Source organism: Eptatretus burgeri, chromosome 17 (genome assembly GCF_056783735.1).
Source record: "Eptatretus burgeri isolate ZD-2024b chromosome 17, Ebu_testis_v1, whole genome shotgun sequence".
NCBI classification, from domain to species: Eukaryota; Metazoa; Chordata; class Myxini; order Myxiniformes; family Myxinidae; genus Eptatretus; species Eptatretus burgeri.
The window spans coordinates 57,081,314-57,102,508 of NC_140977.1; the positions used below are offsets into that span (position 1 = coordinate 57,081,314).

The 21,195-nt window shown below is 46.9% G+C and overlaps 1 protein-coding gene across 2 annotated transcripts in view; it reads right to left on the bottom strand.

Annotated features, from left to right (window-relative positions):
* GYS1 (glycogen synthase 1) overlaps positions 1-20,506 on the bottom strand; it is a 38,234-nt gene extending 17,728 nt beyond the window's left edge. Inside the window, exon 1 of one of the 2 annotated variants that reach the window (XM_085863078.1) lies at positions 19,908-20,506. In XM_085863078.1, coding sequence (XP_085719204.1) covers positions 19,908-20,028 — 121 coding nt within the window. In that variant the 5' untranslated portion in view covers positions 20,029-20,506. Of the gene's footprint in view, positions 1-13,194; positions 13,324-19,907 lie in introns of those variants that run through there. The other variant, XM_085863079.1, reaches the window with a different exon arrangement.
* Between the last annotated feature and the right edge of the window lie 689 nt (positions 20,507-21,195).

Consider the following 21,195-nt stretch of genomic DNA (forward strand, 5'->3'; position numbering starts at 1 on the left):
ACCTGTCGGAGTTTTGAGGTGCACGAGTTTTCTCACTGGATCCTGTTCGAGCATAAGGAAGGGAAAAATCTTGGGTAGACATCTGGAATCCTGCGCCTAAGTTTTTTTTAATGATGCCATATTGTTTTGGGAAGTTGCGTAGAGTACCCCCTTTGGGGTTTCATCATTTTTCTCCACTTCTGGTTACAGCTGTGCCAAATGTGACACGTTCCTTGGATTCCTCATGAAATTTCCTGTAAAATGAGATGAGTTTTACCCTCCTGGGGCCATCGGCATTTGGCATAGCTGGAACCAGTTGAGAAGAAACGATAAAAACCAAGACAAGTCTGGAGACGGCGATGGTTCACGAGCAATGTACACGGTTCGCCTTTTTTAATTTTTGACCGAGGGGACGCCACGGGCAAACTGGCGGGAATCGGGAAAAACGTAAATGATGAAAGTTGTAGTACTCAAAGAGCACTACTTGCATACCAACTTTCATTCAAAACAGTTGAAAACCCGAGGAGCTCGATGCCAAATTTATTGATTTTTTTTGACATTTTCTAAGTTCGTGACCTTGTGAGGAAAATGAAAAATCGAGCTCGGTGGGGCCGTGCAGGTGCCATTGGGCTAACCAAATACCGAAAACCCTTGGCAGATTCCACAATGCCCCTCGGAGAAGATGTAACTTGAAACCGGCTACCCCCTAAAAACACGTTTTTTGGGCGTGGCTCCACCCATAATGGGCACAGCACGCCCATTCTCCGGAAAACACAACTAGATCATGATATAAACCTCCCACCAAAATTTTATCAGGATCGGATCAAAACCCACGGAGCTCTGCTCGGGACAGACAGACAGACAGACAGACAGACAGACAGACAGCAATAACGAATATAGTGGTCACTTACTGATTCGTGAACCAATAAGGTGTCATACGCATCTGACCAAAACTCGTCCACCTCAAAATCCCCACACGTCTTATGGCCAGGGTCGTGTATTCGTACTTTTTAATGACTAATATATATATATATATATATATATATATATATATATATATATATATATATATATATATATATATATATATATATATATATATATATAATATGCTGCTTCTCTTCCATGTCAAAAGCTGAGTTTATCGCATACCATCGGACGCCTGTGACCATCCCACCAGACTTGAGTCACCGAAAAGGCTTTCACTTTACCATGTAATGAGATCAAGAAGAGAAACGGAGAGATGGAGAGAGAGAGAGAGGTTTGGTGCAATCTGCGAGTGGTTTGAACAACCAAAGTACATTGGCATGGTCTGGTATTCATGCCATAATCTCAAAAGCTAATGTTCCTTGACAACATGTTGGCTTTCTCCCAATGCTGCCATCATAAGCAGTTATGGCTTATGACAGTGTGTATTCAGTTATGAAAAATTTCCAAAGCCTACTTGTGCATCTCCAGCAATCATCCATCCATTGGGAACATACTCTGCGCAGAGCGTTGGTGCTGTGTAAGCAGTCTCCTTGGCTATTGGACATAATCCTGGACGGGTCGCCACTCCGACACAGGATACCAGCAAGCTGGCACTCATTTTGCCAACCTCGGAAGGATGACAAACAGAGTCAACCCCCCCCAGGTATTAATTCAAACAGCTGAGCGGGATTTGAACTCATGATCTTAGGATCCCAAGCCTACCACCCTAACCATTTAGCCAACACCAGGAATTCCAGCAATCAGCACTGACAGTTAAACAATCAGCACTGACAGTTATATGTCATGAAGGTGTTTACCATATTGCAGCTCAAATTAAAACAACAACATTGTGCTTCTTATGGGATCCTTCCATTTAACTAAAACAGTCCTTGCATGCATTGGAAAGTATATTGTCAGTCGTGGGTTAGAAAATGTCCTCAATGAAAATCATGTGCTTGGTCCAAAAGTGACACAAAGTGTCCTGAAAGGTAGCAACGATGCAAGGTCAGTGGAAGGAATGTTCATGCGAGCAGAAGTTGGAGAGAGACTGAAATGGAAAGCATTTTTAAGCACCATGGAAGATGAGGCTGCATTAACGACACAAGGAAGCGATTTCGGCGATGCAATGCAAAACAGGAAGACAGAAGATGCACAACTCATGTTGCACGAGCTGAACACAACATCAGAAGATGCACTCGAATCGTTCGATGATTTCATTCAGAAAAAAAAAAAAGAGAAAGATGTTGAGCGTTCTGAGCAGTGCAAGTATCTCGAAGGATTCTTACATCGAGTAGGTCTTCTGAAGTGCCTCATTAGAGCTGACATGGAGGGAAAACTGGGTCCTCTCCCTGCACACAGTAAATGAGGCCCTTCCTGCTTTTTTTTTTTCATATATTTGATAGAGTTAACTACTTAAGATGAGGTTCACTGTTCCTCGAGTAAATGCTGCATCTTGAGAGACGCCGTCCTGAAGTTTATGACAAGTTCACGAAAGGCTATTTCGTCGTTCGAAGAACAAATGGAAAGTTTAATGCAGTTGGTGTCGACGTGGCTCTCGAACAGACAATAAAAGGATCTCAGAAGTCAACTGGAGGGATCATTGGCCAAATAAAACGAAAAGACGATATTGCTGAATGAGAGCTTGCCCATCATGAGGTCCATCTTGTTCGAAAATCATTTCAACGACGACTGAACACGACACGAGTCGATTACGAGCTGAGAATGCACCACCAGCCAACAGGAAGGCTCTCGATTCAAATGGAGGACCAACATGCAACATCATCAAACCCAAATCTCAGCGGAGGTGAGGTCAGGCTGCACGACGTATTAACCAACGAACGTGTGCCAGCATCAAATTCCCCAAAAAAGTTACTCCAGTGGTTTTGATAACAGGGAAAGAAGCTTATTCGATGTTTCGAAGGCGAGGAAAGGTATATCTCATGCTCAAAACCTCCGTCAGCTACAATCCACAAGTAAAAGCTACCCACTTTTCGAAGTGCAACAGGCTCAGATGTTTCATCAAACCAGCAACCTGTAAATGCCGTCAAAGAGTTATAACAAGCTCAAAGGACTGTTGACATTGCTAAAGAAAGAGGAATGGCAACGGCAGATATCCTTAACTACGACGTTACGTCTTCTGCCTTACGAGATCGAGAATCGAGACGGTGCAACGACTAATCCGATGAAATCACAGCTCATAAATGCAGAGAGTGAAAGAAGATCTTCTGTTGAACCACTACCTTTGACGTCCGTTACCCCTGCTACGAAACCTCTTTAGTAGAGGACCCCACCATTGAATCCGTGACCAAGTTTCCGGGACTAATATTGCAATGCAGATTCTGGTAGATGGGGCCAAAAAAAAAGAGATTTTTAGCGAGGGTACCCCTCTCAAAAGTGTGTGCTTACTCCACCCAAGGGGGCGAAATTCAAAATGGCCACCCAAAAATCAATATTGTGGTTTAATTAGTCGAGAACATTCGTTTTGGTGTCTCAATCTATGTTTTTGGGGTCAAGAATTTCAAATCTGACCATAATAATTATGTATATGCAACACCAGAGGGCGTTTTACAATATATATGCCGATACAGAGATTTTTTTGTCAGTTTTGGGGCTGACATTGCACTATGGTCAGATTTAAATACTTATTATTATGGATGTAATTATATAAACCAGCTGGCAAGTCTATATCTGCAGTGCATGTACAAAATCGGAGTCCAGTACGTACCGGTTTCTCGATGACGGTTCAACCTGTTGTAACAAAGAGTAAGCCATACTACTTCTTTACATATCCAAGTCCTCCTAACAAGATGGTAGTACATGAGGTAATGTGCAGAGTCGCTGCGGCAGCAAAAGCCAAGAACATGCCTTTCATTCTGTTGGTTGTTGATCAACCTGTATACGCCCACATTGTGCAGATCAAGTACGAACATCTGGAGGAATTTGGTGTCATCTTTCCCTTCATTGGGCCTTTCCACATGCATTTCTCCTTCATATCTGCCATGAACAAACGGTTCCAGGGATCAGGCTTGTCAGATCTATTAGTGGCAGCAGGAGTAATTGCAGACGGCTCAGTGGACCAAGCTTTAAAGGGCAAGCACTATAAACGTGGCATGAGGTGTCCAAGACTGATGTACGAGACAAGTGAGACAAATTGTCCAAACTGGAGCAGAAAATGGCAACACAGTACAATCAGATGCAATAAAAGCAAGTCTGCAGGTACTTCAGGACAAATCAACCTCTGATGAAGAACGTCAACGTGCATATGTGTTCCGGGAAGGAGAGCCAGAAGTTACGAGTGTAGTCGCTCAGGAATTAGGAAGATTGGAAAGCAGTGACAGCCCAATGACAAGGCACTGGTTGAGTTTCCTGAACATGACTGAAATTCTAATGATTAATTTCCATGCCTTGAGATCACAGAACTGGGACGAGTTCAAGGCATCTGTCAGGCTTATGATTCCATGACTGCAAGTGTATGATAACACAAACTATGAGATGGCTGGAACTAGAGTCTTCCAGAAGACAAGGCTCAGTTTATGGCAGGTGGTCTGTTTGCCTAGTCAATGACAGGAAAACCATATTCTTGCCTGCCCCTTGACCTGTGGATTGAGATGAGTATGAACAAGGGTTCAAAGTTGAAGGCTGGATGGCTTAAGATTTTGAAGAATGAGAAAATGCTGCTCACACAAACCCGTACAGTAAACGTTGTCAACAGGGTCAGGTCATCCTTGCATGGAATTGCCCAATCCAGTGAATCTGAACAAGCAAACAGTGAAAATACCAGAAATCGACTGGAACTTGATGAAAAGGCTGGACAGGATTTGCAAATGTGTATTAATGAATTTGAATGCGACCCTTTCAATGTGGAAAACACACAGCTGAGATCTCTAATGTCTGGTGTTCCTGCTTCAGATGACCTTATCAAGGACTTTGAGTCAGATTATGATGATGGAGAAAATCAGTTCTCAGCAAGCAAGTGTCAAGAAGAATTCTAGAAGAAGCTTCAGCAATCCTCCACCAACAAATGAACAAAAAAGACAAAAGACCTGCAAAATCTGAATAAATGGAGAACAAAGCAATGGCATCCATCATTGCAATGGCCGAGAAACATAACAAAAAAAATTTGTTTTGGCAGATTAATGGAGTACAGAGTCACTGATGAATGCTTACCAATCTTTACCATAAATGGCACAATGAGGAAAACTCAGAAGTCAAAGCTGATTGAAGTCCTCGACTTGGAAAGCCTTCAACATGTCCCAGGTGATTACGTAGCCATAATTGACATGAGCGTCATGTGGAGGTTATCTCTTCCATCAGCTGAACAACGGAATAAACATGATTGCGAGGTGTTCACTTGGTCTGAGTATGCTTCAAACATGCTCTCTTTAATACTGAGGCGTCACACATCCGCTGCCACACTTATCCTGGTGAATGATCCTTATGACTTACCATATACTATCAAGGACAGTGAGAGAAGTATGCGAGCAAGTAAAAATGGTAACGGAGGATTCAGAAACATTTTCATCAGAGCAGAGGAAAGCTTCCCATCACCAAAATTACTTGCTGACATCTTCAGTAGTCCTAGTAATAAGCAGAGGTTGCAAGTATTTCCAAAGAACCAGTTCAGAATTATGTCAACCAGAATTATCTAAAGAACCAGTTCAGAATAGGAGAAAGGAGTGTGCCAAGAGGCCACCCCAATTCTGCAGTCAGTTTGGCAATGAAATTACAGCCTCCAATGAAGTTCTGGACAACATGGCCATTTTCACAATGCGATACATCTATGATGACAAAGTCAGCCAAACACTTGGTGAAGCCAGAGCTCAGAAGTGGAAGCATCTCAAAAGGAAGTCTACATCAAGAACACCACCTGACAGAGATTCTCACAACTTGAAGGTGCAGCGAGTGAATTATCAGTCCTACCCGTTTCTCAACTTTGATAAAAGTGAGCTCATTCCATCCCCACTGAACGGTGGGTGGAGGCTGGAGAATGGAAAATGTGTACCCCAGAGGTATAGTAAGCCAGCTCTACCAAAGGACTTGAGAGAATCAATACAAGGTGTAGATGAGGAGGAGATGCCAACGTCTGATGAGAGTGATATTGAAGATTATGATTACAGTGATATAGAGAATGGTTAATTCAGTAGAATTTAACTATGACAAGTACGACAAGTACATGTATGTTCATGTTTGATATAGCTGTGTCAAATGTTGTGCACACACATTACCTTCACTTTAGGACTTAAGAATTGATGATAAGTTAACTGTCAAATGTCATCAGTTTCTTGCATTTTTAACTGGGTCTGATGGCATTCAAGGTTGTACAGTCGAATTATATGTCGGAGATTGGAAAAAAGTCCAAATAAAGGCAAATATAGTGTAAAACGCCCTATGGTATTGCATATACATAATTATCATGGACAGATTTGAAATCCTTGACCCCCCCCCCCCCCAAAACATAGATTTAGACACCAAAACGAATGTTCTAGACTAATTAGAAGTGAAATTAAACCACGATATTGATTTTGGGTGGCCATTTTGAATTTCACCCCGTGGGTGGAGTAAGCCCGCACTTTTGAGAGGGGTACCCTCGCTAAAATTTCTTTTTTTGGCCCCATCTACCAGAATCTGCATTGAAAAATTGGTCCCGGACTCAATGGTGGGGTCCTCTACTACTTGTGCAAACGGACAGGTTCTGGGGATCGGTTGACAATAAAATTTAGATTCAAGATGCTCTGAAACAGATTTGACTGGAGGTATCGGCTAATCGGTTGTGGGGAACTGTCATAAGTGTCGCGTTCCTTGAAAGTGGACCGATCCCTGGAGTAGCTGTAAAAGGCAGTAGTCGTCGCACAGTCGAGGACATACTTCGGACACCTATTGAAGAAGCCGACTTGCGCCTCATTTCTCACATTTTACACTCAACCAAGGATCACAGCGTGCAATCATACTTTCAAATGATGCGGATGCGTTTGTGCTGCTTGTTCATTTCTCCAAGTTCCTTCATGAAAATGGTCTCTCTCAACTCTGGATGAGAAAGTCAGCAAAAGTCATCATCTCTATTCATACTCTGACGTGACGAGTGAAATAAGAACCAAAGCATCATCACTTAAAGTAAGCCAAGAAAAAACAACTTCAGAGCTTCGGTCGACGTCTTCCACCCGGTGCACAATCCTTTGAACCCGCAGAGGAAAACTTGGCCAAAGTTGTCAAACCAGGTCCAAAGTGTAAGACATTTGAAGAACTTCGTGTTGAAATTGTCACACAAGCTCGTGCACCAAACTTGCGAAGCCGACCTTGTACAAGTTCTTCATCACGAGGTATTATACATTGATCGTTTTACATGGTGTAAACGCGTGTGCTTCAGTGATAAACATGGAGTCACCACGAGGTCCAAAAGATTTCGGATGGACCATCAGTGCTGACCACTCATCAACCGTGCCAGAGCCTTGCATTAGTGAACTACCCGAGGATGTCACTTTTACCTGTCTTTGCAAGAAGTGTAGCACAAAACGATGCCGGTGCCGTAAAAACACCGTCTCCTGCACGTCATTATCTCTGCCACTGCAGGTGAAGGATGTTATGTTTTTACCCCTTTCTGTCTGTCTGTCTGTCTGTGTACAGGATACCTCAAAAAGTTGAGGACAGGAATGAAAATTTTATGGACAGGTTGGGTGTGTGACAAGGAAGAATCGATTCGATTTTGGTGAAGATGCGGATCTGGATCCGACTACTAGAAATTCTAAGTGGTTCTTCCCTATTGAGAGATGGGGCCAAAAACGATATGGAGCACAATATCTCAAAAGTTGTGGACAGATTCGGACAAAACTTGGTGGACACATTGTGTGTGTGAGACAAGGAAGAATTGATTCGATTTTGGTGAAGATCTGAATCCGGATTCGAGAATGTTTAAGCGATTCTTCACCATTGAGAGATACAGTAGACGAGGCGTAAGTCGTCACCATCGAGACCGAGAAAAAAGTGACGACTTAGAAATGTGACGACATACGCGTATGCGAACATTCATGATGACTGTGGGGTGAAGGATGAAGTCGCGCGTGGCCTGGACACGTATATGTGAGAGCCGGCTATTGTACCATAAGGAAAACACAATCCTCGGGGCATAGGTGGGGGTTCATTGGTGAGTTGGAAAGTGATCAAGCAAAGATGGAATTCATGAATCAGTTTATCAAAAGTAAAGATAATGAACTCCTGTAAGACAACTCATATACCATTGGTGATGGTATGGTGACAAATTACATGACACACAGTCATCGTGGTGATGATTACCACTCAATGCCAGTGTGTAAGTGAGTGCGGTAATGTACAAAACAAGCCAATATAAAACCATGATCGGACTTCAACACTAAGCTTGATCGATCCTTTACTCCTTCGCGAAGTAATCCGTTATGTTTGACTGCCTCAAACTCTTGGGCATCTGGTGCATGAGAAAGGACTCAAACCGGCCATTGTATTCCATGATGTTGTCTGGGCAATCCTCCACCGAAAGACAGTATCGGCGCATCACATCCAAACAGTATCGGCGAATCCACGCTGCCTGATTCGCCGCACTTCTTGACCTTGCCGATTCCCCACCTCACTTTGAATCTGTCTGTCCAGTGCATCGGCAAGGTCTTGGCATCATCATGCCCGAGGTCCGCAGCGAATTGACGTGCCTTCAGCAGCAACATTAAACCGTCCAACCGAATATTTGGCTGAGCCGACATTTGCCGAAACCAGATGATGAGCACGTCATCGACATCTTCAAAGGACACACATTTCACGCGTTTCACACTTACCACCGGCCTCGCGATCTTCTCCACTTGTCCAAATATCTTGCCCTTATTCTTCAAGATATCGTTCAATGTCTGCCGTTTGATGTCCAACTTCTCAGCTGTGGCTGTTTTCTTCATCAGTGGGTTTGCCTCGCAAAACTGGATAATGTCATATTTTTCTTGGTAGGTTTTAGTTGTAAGCTTACGCTTAGTCGCCATTGTCCTGCCTGCAGTGCTATCAACGTGTGTACGCAGTTATAAATAGTCCATCACTGACGGTGTAAACCAATGAGCGAGCATCACGATTCCATGAAATCGGGATTCTCACTAGGCAGCAGTTCCGTGTGACGAGTTAGGAGTGGTAATTTACTCGAGTTTCCATTACGCGGGAACGGACAACATCTGACGACTTAGACGAAGTGACGACTTAGAGATGATGACTTACAGAGGGATGACCCTTTATTCAAAGGGATTTAACACGAGATAAATTCGGGACTTTTTGACGCTGCCGACTTAGGCGAAGTGACGAGTTACACGCTGCCGACTTACGCCTAGTCTACTGTATATTGTTACGAATCTGGAAACCATGCGGCACTCAACATTCAGGTCCCAAAGTTAGTTATGTCGATAAGTATGTGTACAGTTAGAATCCATCCCCTCTGTCTAATGGGAATTACATGTGGGCGCTCTGGGTTATTTTTTTTTAGCTCGGTTTTTACATCAACAACACCATCGCCCACGTGCATCGTGTCACGTACAGGGGTGAGGTGGAGAATAGGGTGCTCCCCTGGCTGTTCCGTTTGGGTTCTCAGACACACACGGTGGGAGGGTGGTCGTTGCCCCTCCCACCAGACCATCCCTTGCCCAATCAGGGAAGCTATCACCTCAGGCTGGCTCTGCCTGAGCCAGATTGAGTGTTCAGCCTGGCCAATCGGGAGGCCGCCACGAGTCGCCTGACAACCCACCATCCAACCAGGAGGCGAGTGGTGGGGAGAAGAAGCTCCTCCCTCCTCAAGAGGAGGAGAGTGGTTGTCTGGAGGAGTGTTGTGGAGACAAGAGTGCGTTCTGCAGAATCGTGGCTGGAGTGATCTGCAGACGGTGTGGTCGTGGCTGGAGTGATCTGAGACAGTGGTGATCGTGGTTGAGCGGCCTCGTTCGTGGGCTGTGGATTTGGAGGCGTGGGTTCCGGTCCCACCGTGGTGGTCTCGGAGTCAGTGTGGCCGCACGAAGCGGACAGGTACCCCGGCCCGGCTTGGCCGAGATAGACCCACGAGGTCCAGTTCGTGTGTGTGTGTGTGTGTGTGTGTGTGTGTGTGTGTGTGTGTGTGTGTGTGTGTGTGTGTGTGTGTGTGTGTGTGTGTGTGTGTGTGTGTGTGTGTGTGTCCGTGGGCCCAGTCTGTTAAGTAGAATTGTGCAAGTGCTTTTCTTTGCTTGTAAATTACATTTCTTTTATTCATGATAACTCTGCTCTGTGTCCCCCCCCCCTCCCCGATTATCATTGTAAAATAAACCCCTGTTAAATGTGCCAGCTCGCTTCTGTGTTTCTTTCATTGGCTTAGCACGATGTGTGTTGAGAAATAGCGAGGCAGTAAATTGTTCATTTGGACCGACGGGCCTTGGTAAGCTCCGCTCGGGTTACATACGGCTCGGGCACGGTAACGGCTCGTTCCGCTCGAGGTCCGTCGAGGGTGTGAATTCCCCGGTAGCTTTGCCGCGTGGATACTTAGGTATATTGAAGTTTGGCAATTTACCCTACCCCACGCGGTCGAATTATTGGCGATTCATGGTCGAGTAAGGGACCCGTGCCTTTCGGACTTATCCGAGAGTCACGACCTCAATTCTGGTTGAGCCGACTCTACTGCTCTCTCGAGCGGTCGTGCTCGCCACCGATACCCGGTCCCGTAACAATATCGCATGATATCTCAAAAGGTTGAGTGCGGATTCGGACGAAACTTGTTGGGCATATTGGGTGTGTGGCAAGGACGAATTCATTCGATTTTGGTGAAGATCCGGATCTGGATACGAGAATTATTTAATTTTTAAAGAGATTCTTCACCATTGAGAGATAGGGCCAAAAACAATACACAGCATGATTTTTCTCAAACATGTGTTGAACCCGATATGTTCTCGTGGATCAGGCGTTACGTGGCGGAGGTATGTCCTCTACCGAGTGCCCTTCTCGTGTTGCAAATGTAATATGTATTGTGAGAATGTACAGGCTAACCTGTTCCAAGCTATAAAGACAATCTTTTTTTATATTCTGTGGAAAAGTTCCACATTCTCAATATTTGTAAAATAAGTTTTCGTTAATTTTTTTTTCCATTGCCTTCCCTTACATGTAAAAATAAAAATAAATCCCTAACAGGATCCAGTGAGAAAACTCAAAATTCCTCCAGGTCTAATGGCCAGGGACTGTATCATTAGCAGTGAGTTCGAGTCCAATACAAGGTCTCCACAGGAGAGGCGATGACCAACGGTGAGGCCCGAGGGTTCAAGGGACTCGATGAAGATTGATCACAGAATCTCACTCCATACCTTGAACAGCCCGCACCCTCCCCTCGATGGTCACCTATGGCCTTTTTGAACCATAACAGCACAATTAAAAAGGTTTAGTTTTCAATAAATGTGTTCAAATTAATGTTATTAAATGGACATTATTGAGAACACAATCATCAAGGAGAGACTTTTTTGTATATATAGAGTTAAGGCTCATGGAAGAGCTAGAACACAGAACATATCAGGACACTACAACAAATAGAACAGTGGAGAGAGAGGGGTGGGGAGGGAGGGAGAGAGGTGGGGTTGATGGTGGTCTGTGTGTGCCCTGCAGAAACCAGGAAAAAGGGAGGGGGTGGACGAAGCATGGACAAATGAGATGGTGTAAGACCAAAGACATGGTGGTTGAAGCCAGAGAGACCACCGACCTGTCTGTGATGGCAAAGCGATTGGCCCACACATTCAGCTTCATTGCAGAAGATGCCAATAATCTTGAAGGCCTTGGTTTCCACGGCCTCAAACTGGGCAAGACGTGAGGCAGGGGAGCCAGCCAGAAGGGAGACCAGTACTCCATCAAGCTGTGGATGAAGGACTGGCAGGTGAATAGGAGTTCAGGTGTGCAAATGAAGTACTTTGTACAAAGGAGGATGTCCAGTCGGCTAGCTTTGGAGGACAACTTTGAAATGTGGTTTGCTCAAGAAAGATCATGGCTGATTGTGAGACCCAAGAGTTTGAATGACTGAACCTCCTCAAGAGGATTCTTTATAAAGCAGATAGGAGGGAGTGGGATAGGGTGGGGGTGGTGCCAGATTATTCTTTCAGTGAGTGAGAGAAAGAATAAGAGATTTGTCAGAATAATTTTCTTTAATCATTTTATGAGTCTGACATTTAAAAAGCCATTTATGAGACTCAGACCTAAGTCACATTTGCCACGGCGGCCGTGGGGTCTCCAAAATCTACGGCCACTAGCAATTATACGGTGGCCGCAGTATTTCCACGGTCACAAAATGGAGCAGTCACATATGTTTTTATTTTTCGGGGAGCCGCACGGCGTATTTAGAAATTGTGGAGACCGAAAACGTGGGGTTGCCGTATGGTCTTTGATTTGATGTCGCACAGTAACCTTAAGGGGGCCCTGCGGCGGCCATAGAATTTTCAAGTCAGACGCAAAGTAGCCTCAAGGTGCCTGTAAGGTGACCGCAGGGGGGCCCGAAGGCGTACGTGCGGCCAGACGGATGGCAACAAGTGGGTTCATTGTTTTTTATTGTTATTTTTTTACAAGTTTTTTTTGTTTCGGCTTGACGAATTGCTACGGCGAACGTAGAAATGAAAAAAGTTACAACTCCGCGTTATAATTCCACGGCGAGCCCTACGGCCTGTAAAAGATAGCCAAACGGCGTAGAGCCACCCTGAGGCCGCTGCACATTTCTGTCAATTCAGAGGGCGTACGGCCGCCGTATCCTCGCCGTAGAGCAAATGTGACTTAGGCCTAAAGCATCAAGTAAAGTGTAAGGGTGGATGAGGAGTAGGTACAGAGGTACTAAGTGAGGGGTGGGGGAAATGTGAGCGTACAGTGGGGAGGGGGGGGCAAAAGAAGATGAAGGTCTGCCATGAGGGAGGGTGACATTAAAGGGTACTACAAACTGTATTTGTACATAATGTCACAATCATCTGGTTATAATTCATAATGAGACACCAGATGAGCAGAAGAATGACTTGGTGGTTGGTGTGTAATCTTTAAATTTAAAGGTGGGGGGGATATATATATATATATATATATATATATATATATATATATATATATAAATATATATATATATATATATATATATATATATATATATATATATATATATATATATATATATAAATATATAAAGAAAATAACTGGAGACAAGGGTAGGGGAGAGCGAGGTAAATAACCTCGAGCTCCTTGGCGTGTTGGCTTACACCATGGTGTTTAAAATAGATCCCTTACATGCCCAGAAGTCGTGTCCACCTCCACCCCATGGGTTTGGTGTCGCACTGCGAAGGACTTGAATAGGGCTGGCAGGTTTAAGACACGTTTGACCCAACGAGCCATTACTTTGGATCATCGATGAGAAACTCACACGTTTAACAACCGATTGTTGTTCAACAGTCGATTCCAACATCTTGGCGCCCATCCATCCATTTGCGGGTTCATCTCATGCCTTCGAGCTCTGAGAAAAACAGACTTCAAACACCAATCCACGAGGAGCCTGGGTCGAGCAAGGCCACGTGTACACGGAATGAACAAACGTTCATGGATGTTGCGCCATTGATCTTCCTCTAACCTTGCCATATTTGGAACTTGGCTGCACCCTCAAGTGACTCGGTGCCAAGCCACAAAGCAAGTCATTGCAATCTCACCAGTTATCCGTCCTCACCGATGGCAAACTCGTCGCAAACACTGTGCGGAATGTGCTGTCAAACAACTTGAGCGGGTGGATGGACAATCCGAGATAGTCAGAGCACCTTATTCTCGAGCATCGTCATGAGGGTCCAAGCAGCCGAGACAGCAGGCTTAACATCCCCAAAGGACAGTGTTTTGCACCGTACCTCATTGCAGGCCTCAAGCTCGAGCTTCGTGATGATTCCGAATTATAGGCCGTGACATACGATGCACCAAACCACCCAATACCCTGTCGAAGCACAACTTCATCATCTCCAGCAGTCTCTAATTGCCATAATATAAAGCGTGTCACCTTTCGAGGGCAATTCGGCCCATATCTACATATTACATATGCAAAATGATGGGGAGAAGCATACGTTGAGAGAAGGAAGAAAGGAGGGAAGGTAGGGAGGGATTAAAGGATGATTAGAGGAAGTGCTTTATGGAGGGGAGGGCATGGGAGAGAAAATTGGTTCCGGAGGAATCAGGAACACGAGGAAGGAAGATGAATGTGTGGGGCGTAAGAGGAGATTGTGTGTACGTGTGTGCATGCAGGCATGTGTGTACGTTTGCGTACGTGCATACGTACATGCATGTTTGCATACAAAACAGATCATGTTCATTTCACTACGACCAGGCACCTACAACAAGTGTAGTTTGACACAAGTACTGAAAGGTAATTTCAGTGGGAAGTCTGTGGGGTATGATGACATCACAATGCCTGTAACAAACAATTTTACAACTGGAACCTCGATTGCTGTACACACCTCCAAACAACCAAAGTAACGACGCAGACGTGCATCATTGTCAGATGGGATGACACCACGAGCCAGTCATTATAGACTGTGTGCAATGGGGTCAGAGTGGATATGTACACTCACTGCGTGCGTGCGGTTGCACGTTGTGCACACTCACTGCGTGCGTGCAGTTGCACGTTGTGCACACTCACTGCGTGCGTGCGGTTGCACGTTGTGCACACTCACTGCGTGCGTGCGGTTGCACGTTGTGCACACTCACTGCGTGCGTGCGGTTGCACGTTGTGCACACTCACTGCGTGCGTGCGGTTGCACGTTGTGCACACTCACTGCGTGCGTGCGGTTGCACGTTGTGCACACTCACTGCGTGCGTGCGGTTGCACGTTGTGCACACTCACTGCGTGCGTGCGGTTGCACGTTGTGCACACTCACTGCGTGCGTGCGGTTGCACGTTGTGCACACTCACTGCGTGCGTGCGGTTGCACGTTGTGCACACTCACTGCGTGCGTGCGGTTGCACGTTGTGCACACTCACTGCGTGCGTGCGGTTGCACGTTGTGCACACTCACTGCGTGCGTGCGGTTGCACGTTGTGCACACTCACTGCGTGCGTGCGGTTGCACGTTGTGCACACTCACTGCGTGCGTGCGGTTGCACGTTGTGCACACTCACTGCGTGCGTGCGGTTGCACGTTGTGCACACTCACTGCGTGCGTGCGGTTGCACGTTGTGCACACTCACTGCGTGCGTGCGGTTGCACGTTGTGCACACTCACTGCGTGCGTGCGGTTGCACGTTGTGCACACTCACTGCGTGCGTGCGGTTGCACGTTGTGCACACTCACTGCGTGCGTGCGGTTGCACGTTGTGCACACTCACTGCGTGCGTGCGGTTGCACGGTGTGCACACTCACTGCGTGCGTGCGGTTGCACGTTGTGCACACTCACTGCGTGCGTGCGGTTGCACGGTGTGCACACTCACTGCGTGCGTGCGGTTGCACGGTGTGCACACTCACTGCGTGCGTGCGGTTGCACGGTGTGCACACTCAATGAGTGCGTGCGGTTGCACGGTGTGCACACTCAATGAGTGCGTGCGGTTGCACGGTGTGCACACTCAATGAGTGCGTGCGGTTGCACGGTGTGCACACTCAATGAGTGCGTGCGGTTGCACGGTGTGCACACTCAATGAGTGCGTGCGGTTGCACGGTGTGCACACTCAATGAGTGCGTGCGGTTGCACGGTGTGCACTCAGTGCGTACGTGCGGTTGCACGTTGTGCACCACCTGGTTAATGCATGGATTCCCACAGTTGCCTCCTGCAAATGATTACATTTTGACCCTCTCCCTCCCTCCCAACCCCACCAAATGCCCTCTACGAGCCCTTCCCTTCCATTTTCTTTATCATCCCAGTAAACCCGCTAGTGTCCCATATCCTCCATTATGGATTATACATTACATATGAGAAACAAAACTACTGGTTTAACATCGATGATTGGTTCAGTATGTCGCCGTGCACGTTTTACAACTGTCGGATTGAACTTCACCAAATAAAACTAAAAACCCCCATGGGTCCAAGCCCCGGGGTTTGGGTTACGAGTCACCCTTCGATTGTGTGGAATGACAAGTAGACAGCAAGTCGTCAGATACAGAGCCTTTCCTCGACAGACACGGAGCCCTTACTTGTCAGACACAGAGTCCTTCCTTGTCAGATACAGAGCCTTTCCTCGACAGACACGGAGCCCTTGCTCGTCATACACGGAGTCCTTCCTTGTCAGACACAGAGCCCTTCCTCGACAGACACGGAGCCCTTACTTGTCAGACACGAAGCCTTTGCTCGACCACTTACAGGGCCCTTACTTGCCAGACACGGAGTCCTTCCTTGTCAAATACAGAGCCTTTCCTCGACAGACACGGAGCCCTTGCTTGTCATACACGGAGTCCTTCCTTGTCAGACACAGAGCCCTTCCTCGACAGACACGGAGCCCTTACTTGTCAGACACGAAGCCTTTGCTCGACCACTTACAGGGCCCTTACTTGCCAGACACGGAGTCCTTCCTTGTCAGATACAGAGCCCTTGCTTGTCATACACGGAGTCCTTCCTCGTCAGATACAGAGCCCTTCCTCGACAGACACGGAGCCCTTCCTCGACAGACACGGAGCCCTTCCTCGACAGACACGGAGCCCTTCCTCGACAGACACGGAGCCCTTCCTCGACAGACATGGAGCCCTTGCTTGTCATACACGGAGTCCTTCCTTGTCAGATACGGAGCCTTTCCTCGACAGACACGGAGCCCTTCCTCGACAGACACGGAGCCCTTCCTCGACAGACACGGAGCCCTTCCTCGACAGACACGGAGCCCTTCCTCGACAGACACGGAGCCCTTCCTCGACAGACACGGAGCCCTTCCTCGACAGACACGGAGCCCTTCCTCGACAGACACGGAGCCCTTCCTCGACAGACACGGAGCCCTTCCTCGACAGACACGGAGCCCTTCCTCGACAGACACGGAGCCCTTCCTCGACAGACACGGAGCCCTTGCTTGTCAGATACGGAGCCTTTCCTCGACAGACACGGAGCCCTTCCTCGACAGACACGGAGCCCTTCCTCGACAGACACGGAGCCCTTCCTCGACAGACACGGAGCCCTTCCTCGACAGACACGGAGCCCTTGCTTGTCATACACGGAGCCTTTCCTCGACAGACACGGAGCCCTTCCTCGACAGACACGGAGCCCTTCCTCGACAGACACGGAGCCCTTCCTCGACAGACACGGAGCCCTTCCTCGACAGACACGGAGCCCTTCCTCGACAGACACGGAGCCCTTCCTCGACAGACACGGAGCCCTTCCTCGACAGACACGGAGCCCTTCCTCGACAGACACGGAGCCCTTCCTCGACAGACACGGAGCCCTTCCTCGACAGACACGGAGCCCTTCCTCGACAGACACGGAGCCCTTCCTCGACAGACACGGAGCCCTTCCTCGACAGACACGGAGCCCTTCCTCGACAGACACGGAGCCCTTCCTCGACAGACACGGAGCCTTTGCTCGACCACTTACAGGGCGAGTTGACATGGAATGAGTCTTGCGAGGGACACAAGGAGGTAGTTTGACAGTTTATATATTATATACTTCTCAACTGCTGAATATATTTACATTTATGAACGAAACATAATTAGGTCGAGGTGGACCGCCTCATGCACCCCCCCTCCCTTCTCACTACCCTTGGGGTACTATAGAGCAGGGGGTGATCAGTTGATCTCCTAACCCATGTTTTGAAAGGTCAAAACCCCCACAATACAGTGTACAGCATCATAGTCGTCCTATCCAATCCCCCTCTCCGCAATACACCATAATCAACCACAAACCCCCCAGAATCCCTCCAAAATACACGAGAAACCCACTTCCAAATACTGTACACTACAATCCCTCCAATATACACCAGTCACACCCTCAAAGCCACAGAAATACACTAAACCCTTCTCCCTCCCAAGCAATTCCCCCAATTTACACCATAGTAATAATAGCAACCCCCCAAAATCCCAGAAATACAGGAGAATCTATATCAGTCATGCGCCGCTTAACGACGTTCCGGGCAACGACGGATCGCATATACGACGGATCTGCCAGCTCTGAAAATATATATATATTTTTTTTTAAATGTGGCTGAAAAATTCCTATCGCCGAGTGATGCAGCCGAAATAGCGCTGCCAGTCGTATAAAATAGCACATACAATTATGTAGGCTGTACAGTACATAATACTACATAATGATAATAAACGACAGTGTGGCCCTGTTACAATGCGATCGTTGAGGTCCATAAAATGTTATCGCGAAAAAAGCAGGGTCGTGCGAAATCGGGATTCAAGGAAATCGGCTTTCAAACTGAACCAATGTTTGCACGTTTACCTTCTAGCAAGTATATTACCTTTGAATTGAAGAATTCCACTAATAAATCGTTGTTACAGTCGAAGTTAAAACACAAATTTATTTTTAGTGAAGCTTTTCATGTTGTTAAAACAATCGCACTGTTCCGAAAATATATATCATAATTGACGTGCTCGTTTCTTCATTTATAAATTATAACATCGATGCAATGATTACGTATTTATAAAATCCAAACGCTATTTATTCATCTTTCTATAAACGATGCGAGAGGAGACTGTAAGCTGCTGCTAACAACACCGATGGCCGTCATGAACAGCACAAAGGTAAAACTAACGTGTCTTCAGTCTCTCTTGGATGTGTTACAATTGCCGACAGTATTCAGTACAGTAACATGCTGTACAGGTTTGTATCCGAGGATTTGTTATAATAAGCTACACTGCGACACCATATAGCCGAGGTGTGTAGTTTTGTGTAAGTACGATGTTCGAAAACGAAAACGAAAAAAAAAAATGATGTTCGCACAACGACGACGTCGCTTTACGACGCGTTTCTCAGAACGTAACCCCGTCGTTAAGTGGCGCATGACTGTATTAATACTGAAGGACCAATTTTGTGCTCCTCCTAGCGGTCGCGTCACGTGTTTCTCGGTACTGTGACCTGGACTGAAAGAAACTTCGCACCTGTAAAGAGTCCATCGCACATAGTGGCAATAGTCAACTTTCAACTCTGAAGCAGAATAAACACTTTTCGTTGAGACGGGGGCGAGGAGTGAAGAGGCGGGGGCAGGGGATAAAGAGACGGAGGCGAGAAGTGAAGAGGCGGGGGGCAAGGTAAGCAAATTGAAAGCGGGAGACGGGGGGATGGGGGCAGGGGATGAGTGGGCGGGGGCTGGGGTGAATTAGGCGGGGTTGAGTGTGAGGGGTGGACGGGGGCCGGGGGAAAGTGGGGTGGGGAATCAAGCGATGGGGGCGGGGAGTGAAGACGCAGGGGCGGGGCCGGGGTAATTAAATTTTTAAGCAGGGGTAAGCAAATTGAAGGCGGGGGGGGGGTGGGAGAGGGCCGGGGATGAGTAGGTGGGGTCAAGCACGCCCTGTCCAGTCCATGTCCCTCGAGTTTGGGTGAGCTGGTGAGGGTGGTTGAATGAACGGAATCCGTCTGTGACAGGGTTTCGGTTAGTCCAAAATCATGGAATTCCCTAAAATATACACCATAGTCCCACCCCAACACCCCCAGAATAAATACATCATGAACCCGAACACCCACACACAATCACATAATACACTATAGTTCTCCCCCCCCAAAAAAAAAAAAAAATCAAACTAACTCCCCCTGTCACACACAAAAATCATCACAACCCCCCACCCCCCCCCCTCCAAAATAAACCATCGTGCTCAAAATCCCTCCCAAGAGACAGATCCACAACAACCTCCAATGAGTGCATCACCAGGGTGGAAGTTTGCATCACACGTGACTTCCTGCCCGAAGGATGAAAGCCAGGACTTGATGATGGAACACGAGTGTAGATCTGGACCGCACTTGGAAGAATGGTCGACAATAAAGGTCGTTGTAGCCCCGATTAGTGATCAGACTCGGATGGGAATTCTAAAGAATGTTCGGCAGAACCGGACGAACAGCTCGACCCACCTTTGTTGGAAACCTCCCAGGCGACCTCAAACAGGACCACGTCTTCGTCGGGCACGTCATCGTCTTCCCAACCGTTTAGTCCATTGAGGGACGTCACCGAGAAGGACCTCACCAGAGGCATCGCTCCCTCGGATCCTCAGGGTCTGCTTGGACCCTCGAACTCCAAGATCCCTCGGTGGTTAATGACCAAATGGTCGACACGGATCGTCTCACCCGGTGGTCCAAACCATCCACGCGGGGTCCTGATGTTGCAGGCTCTTCGTGTGTTGCTTTTTAAACGCGATGCAATTCCTCAAGACCCTTCATGGTCACCGGACTCAGTGTGACTGTGGGAGTGTTCACGCTCAACTAGCGGTTCTCAATGCACGTCGAGCACCGGGAATCGAAAACGGACCGTCAATGGCAGAAGTCGGGTCGTTTCGGAGACCGATCCCCGAGACTTATCTCAAAGAGCTGCAGCAATGACGTCGGGCTGTTCACCGAGCCGGAATCGTTGCCGAGGGGTCACACGTCGTCTCCGTCGCAATAGGAGCGGGCAACACAGGCACGTTCTGACCTTCCACGACAGGACGGCAGAGAATTTCACAATCTCCGCCCACCGCTCCCCCCACCATGTACGCCATCGCATCACCACGCTCCCGACGTCATTACGCTAATACGGCTCCCGACGTCATTACGCTAATACGGCTCCCGACGTCATTACGCTAATATGACTCCCTGACGGTGGCGATTCCCAAATTAGCGGTCGCCATTGTCGAAATTATTTTTCTTAATATCTCCAGAAGTAAGCATCCAAATAGCCTGGTTGAGATGTCTACACCCATGTTTATAGGGTCACTGGCCATGATAAACCCACTTACAATTACTTAATAACATTTAAATTTAGCTCATTAATATGAAAATTCGCAGTTACCATTATCAAAATAACAATTTTTCTTAATATCTCCAAAAGTAAGCATCAAAATAGCCTGGTTGAGATGTCCACACCCATGTTTATAGGGTCACTGGCCATGATAAACCCACTTACAATTACTTAATAACATTTAAATTTAGCTCATTAATATGAAAATTAGCAGTCGCCATTATCAAAACAAAATTTTTTCTTAATATCTCCAGAAGTAAGCATCCAAATAGCCTGGTTGAGATGTCCACACCCATGTTTATAGGGTCACTGGTCATGATAAACCCACTTACAATTATTTAATAACATTTAAATTTAGCTCATTAATATGAAAATTCGCAGTTACCATTATCAAAATAACAATTTTTCTTAATATCTCCAAAAGTA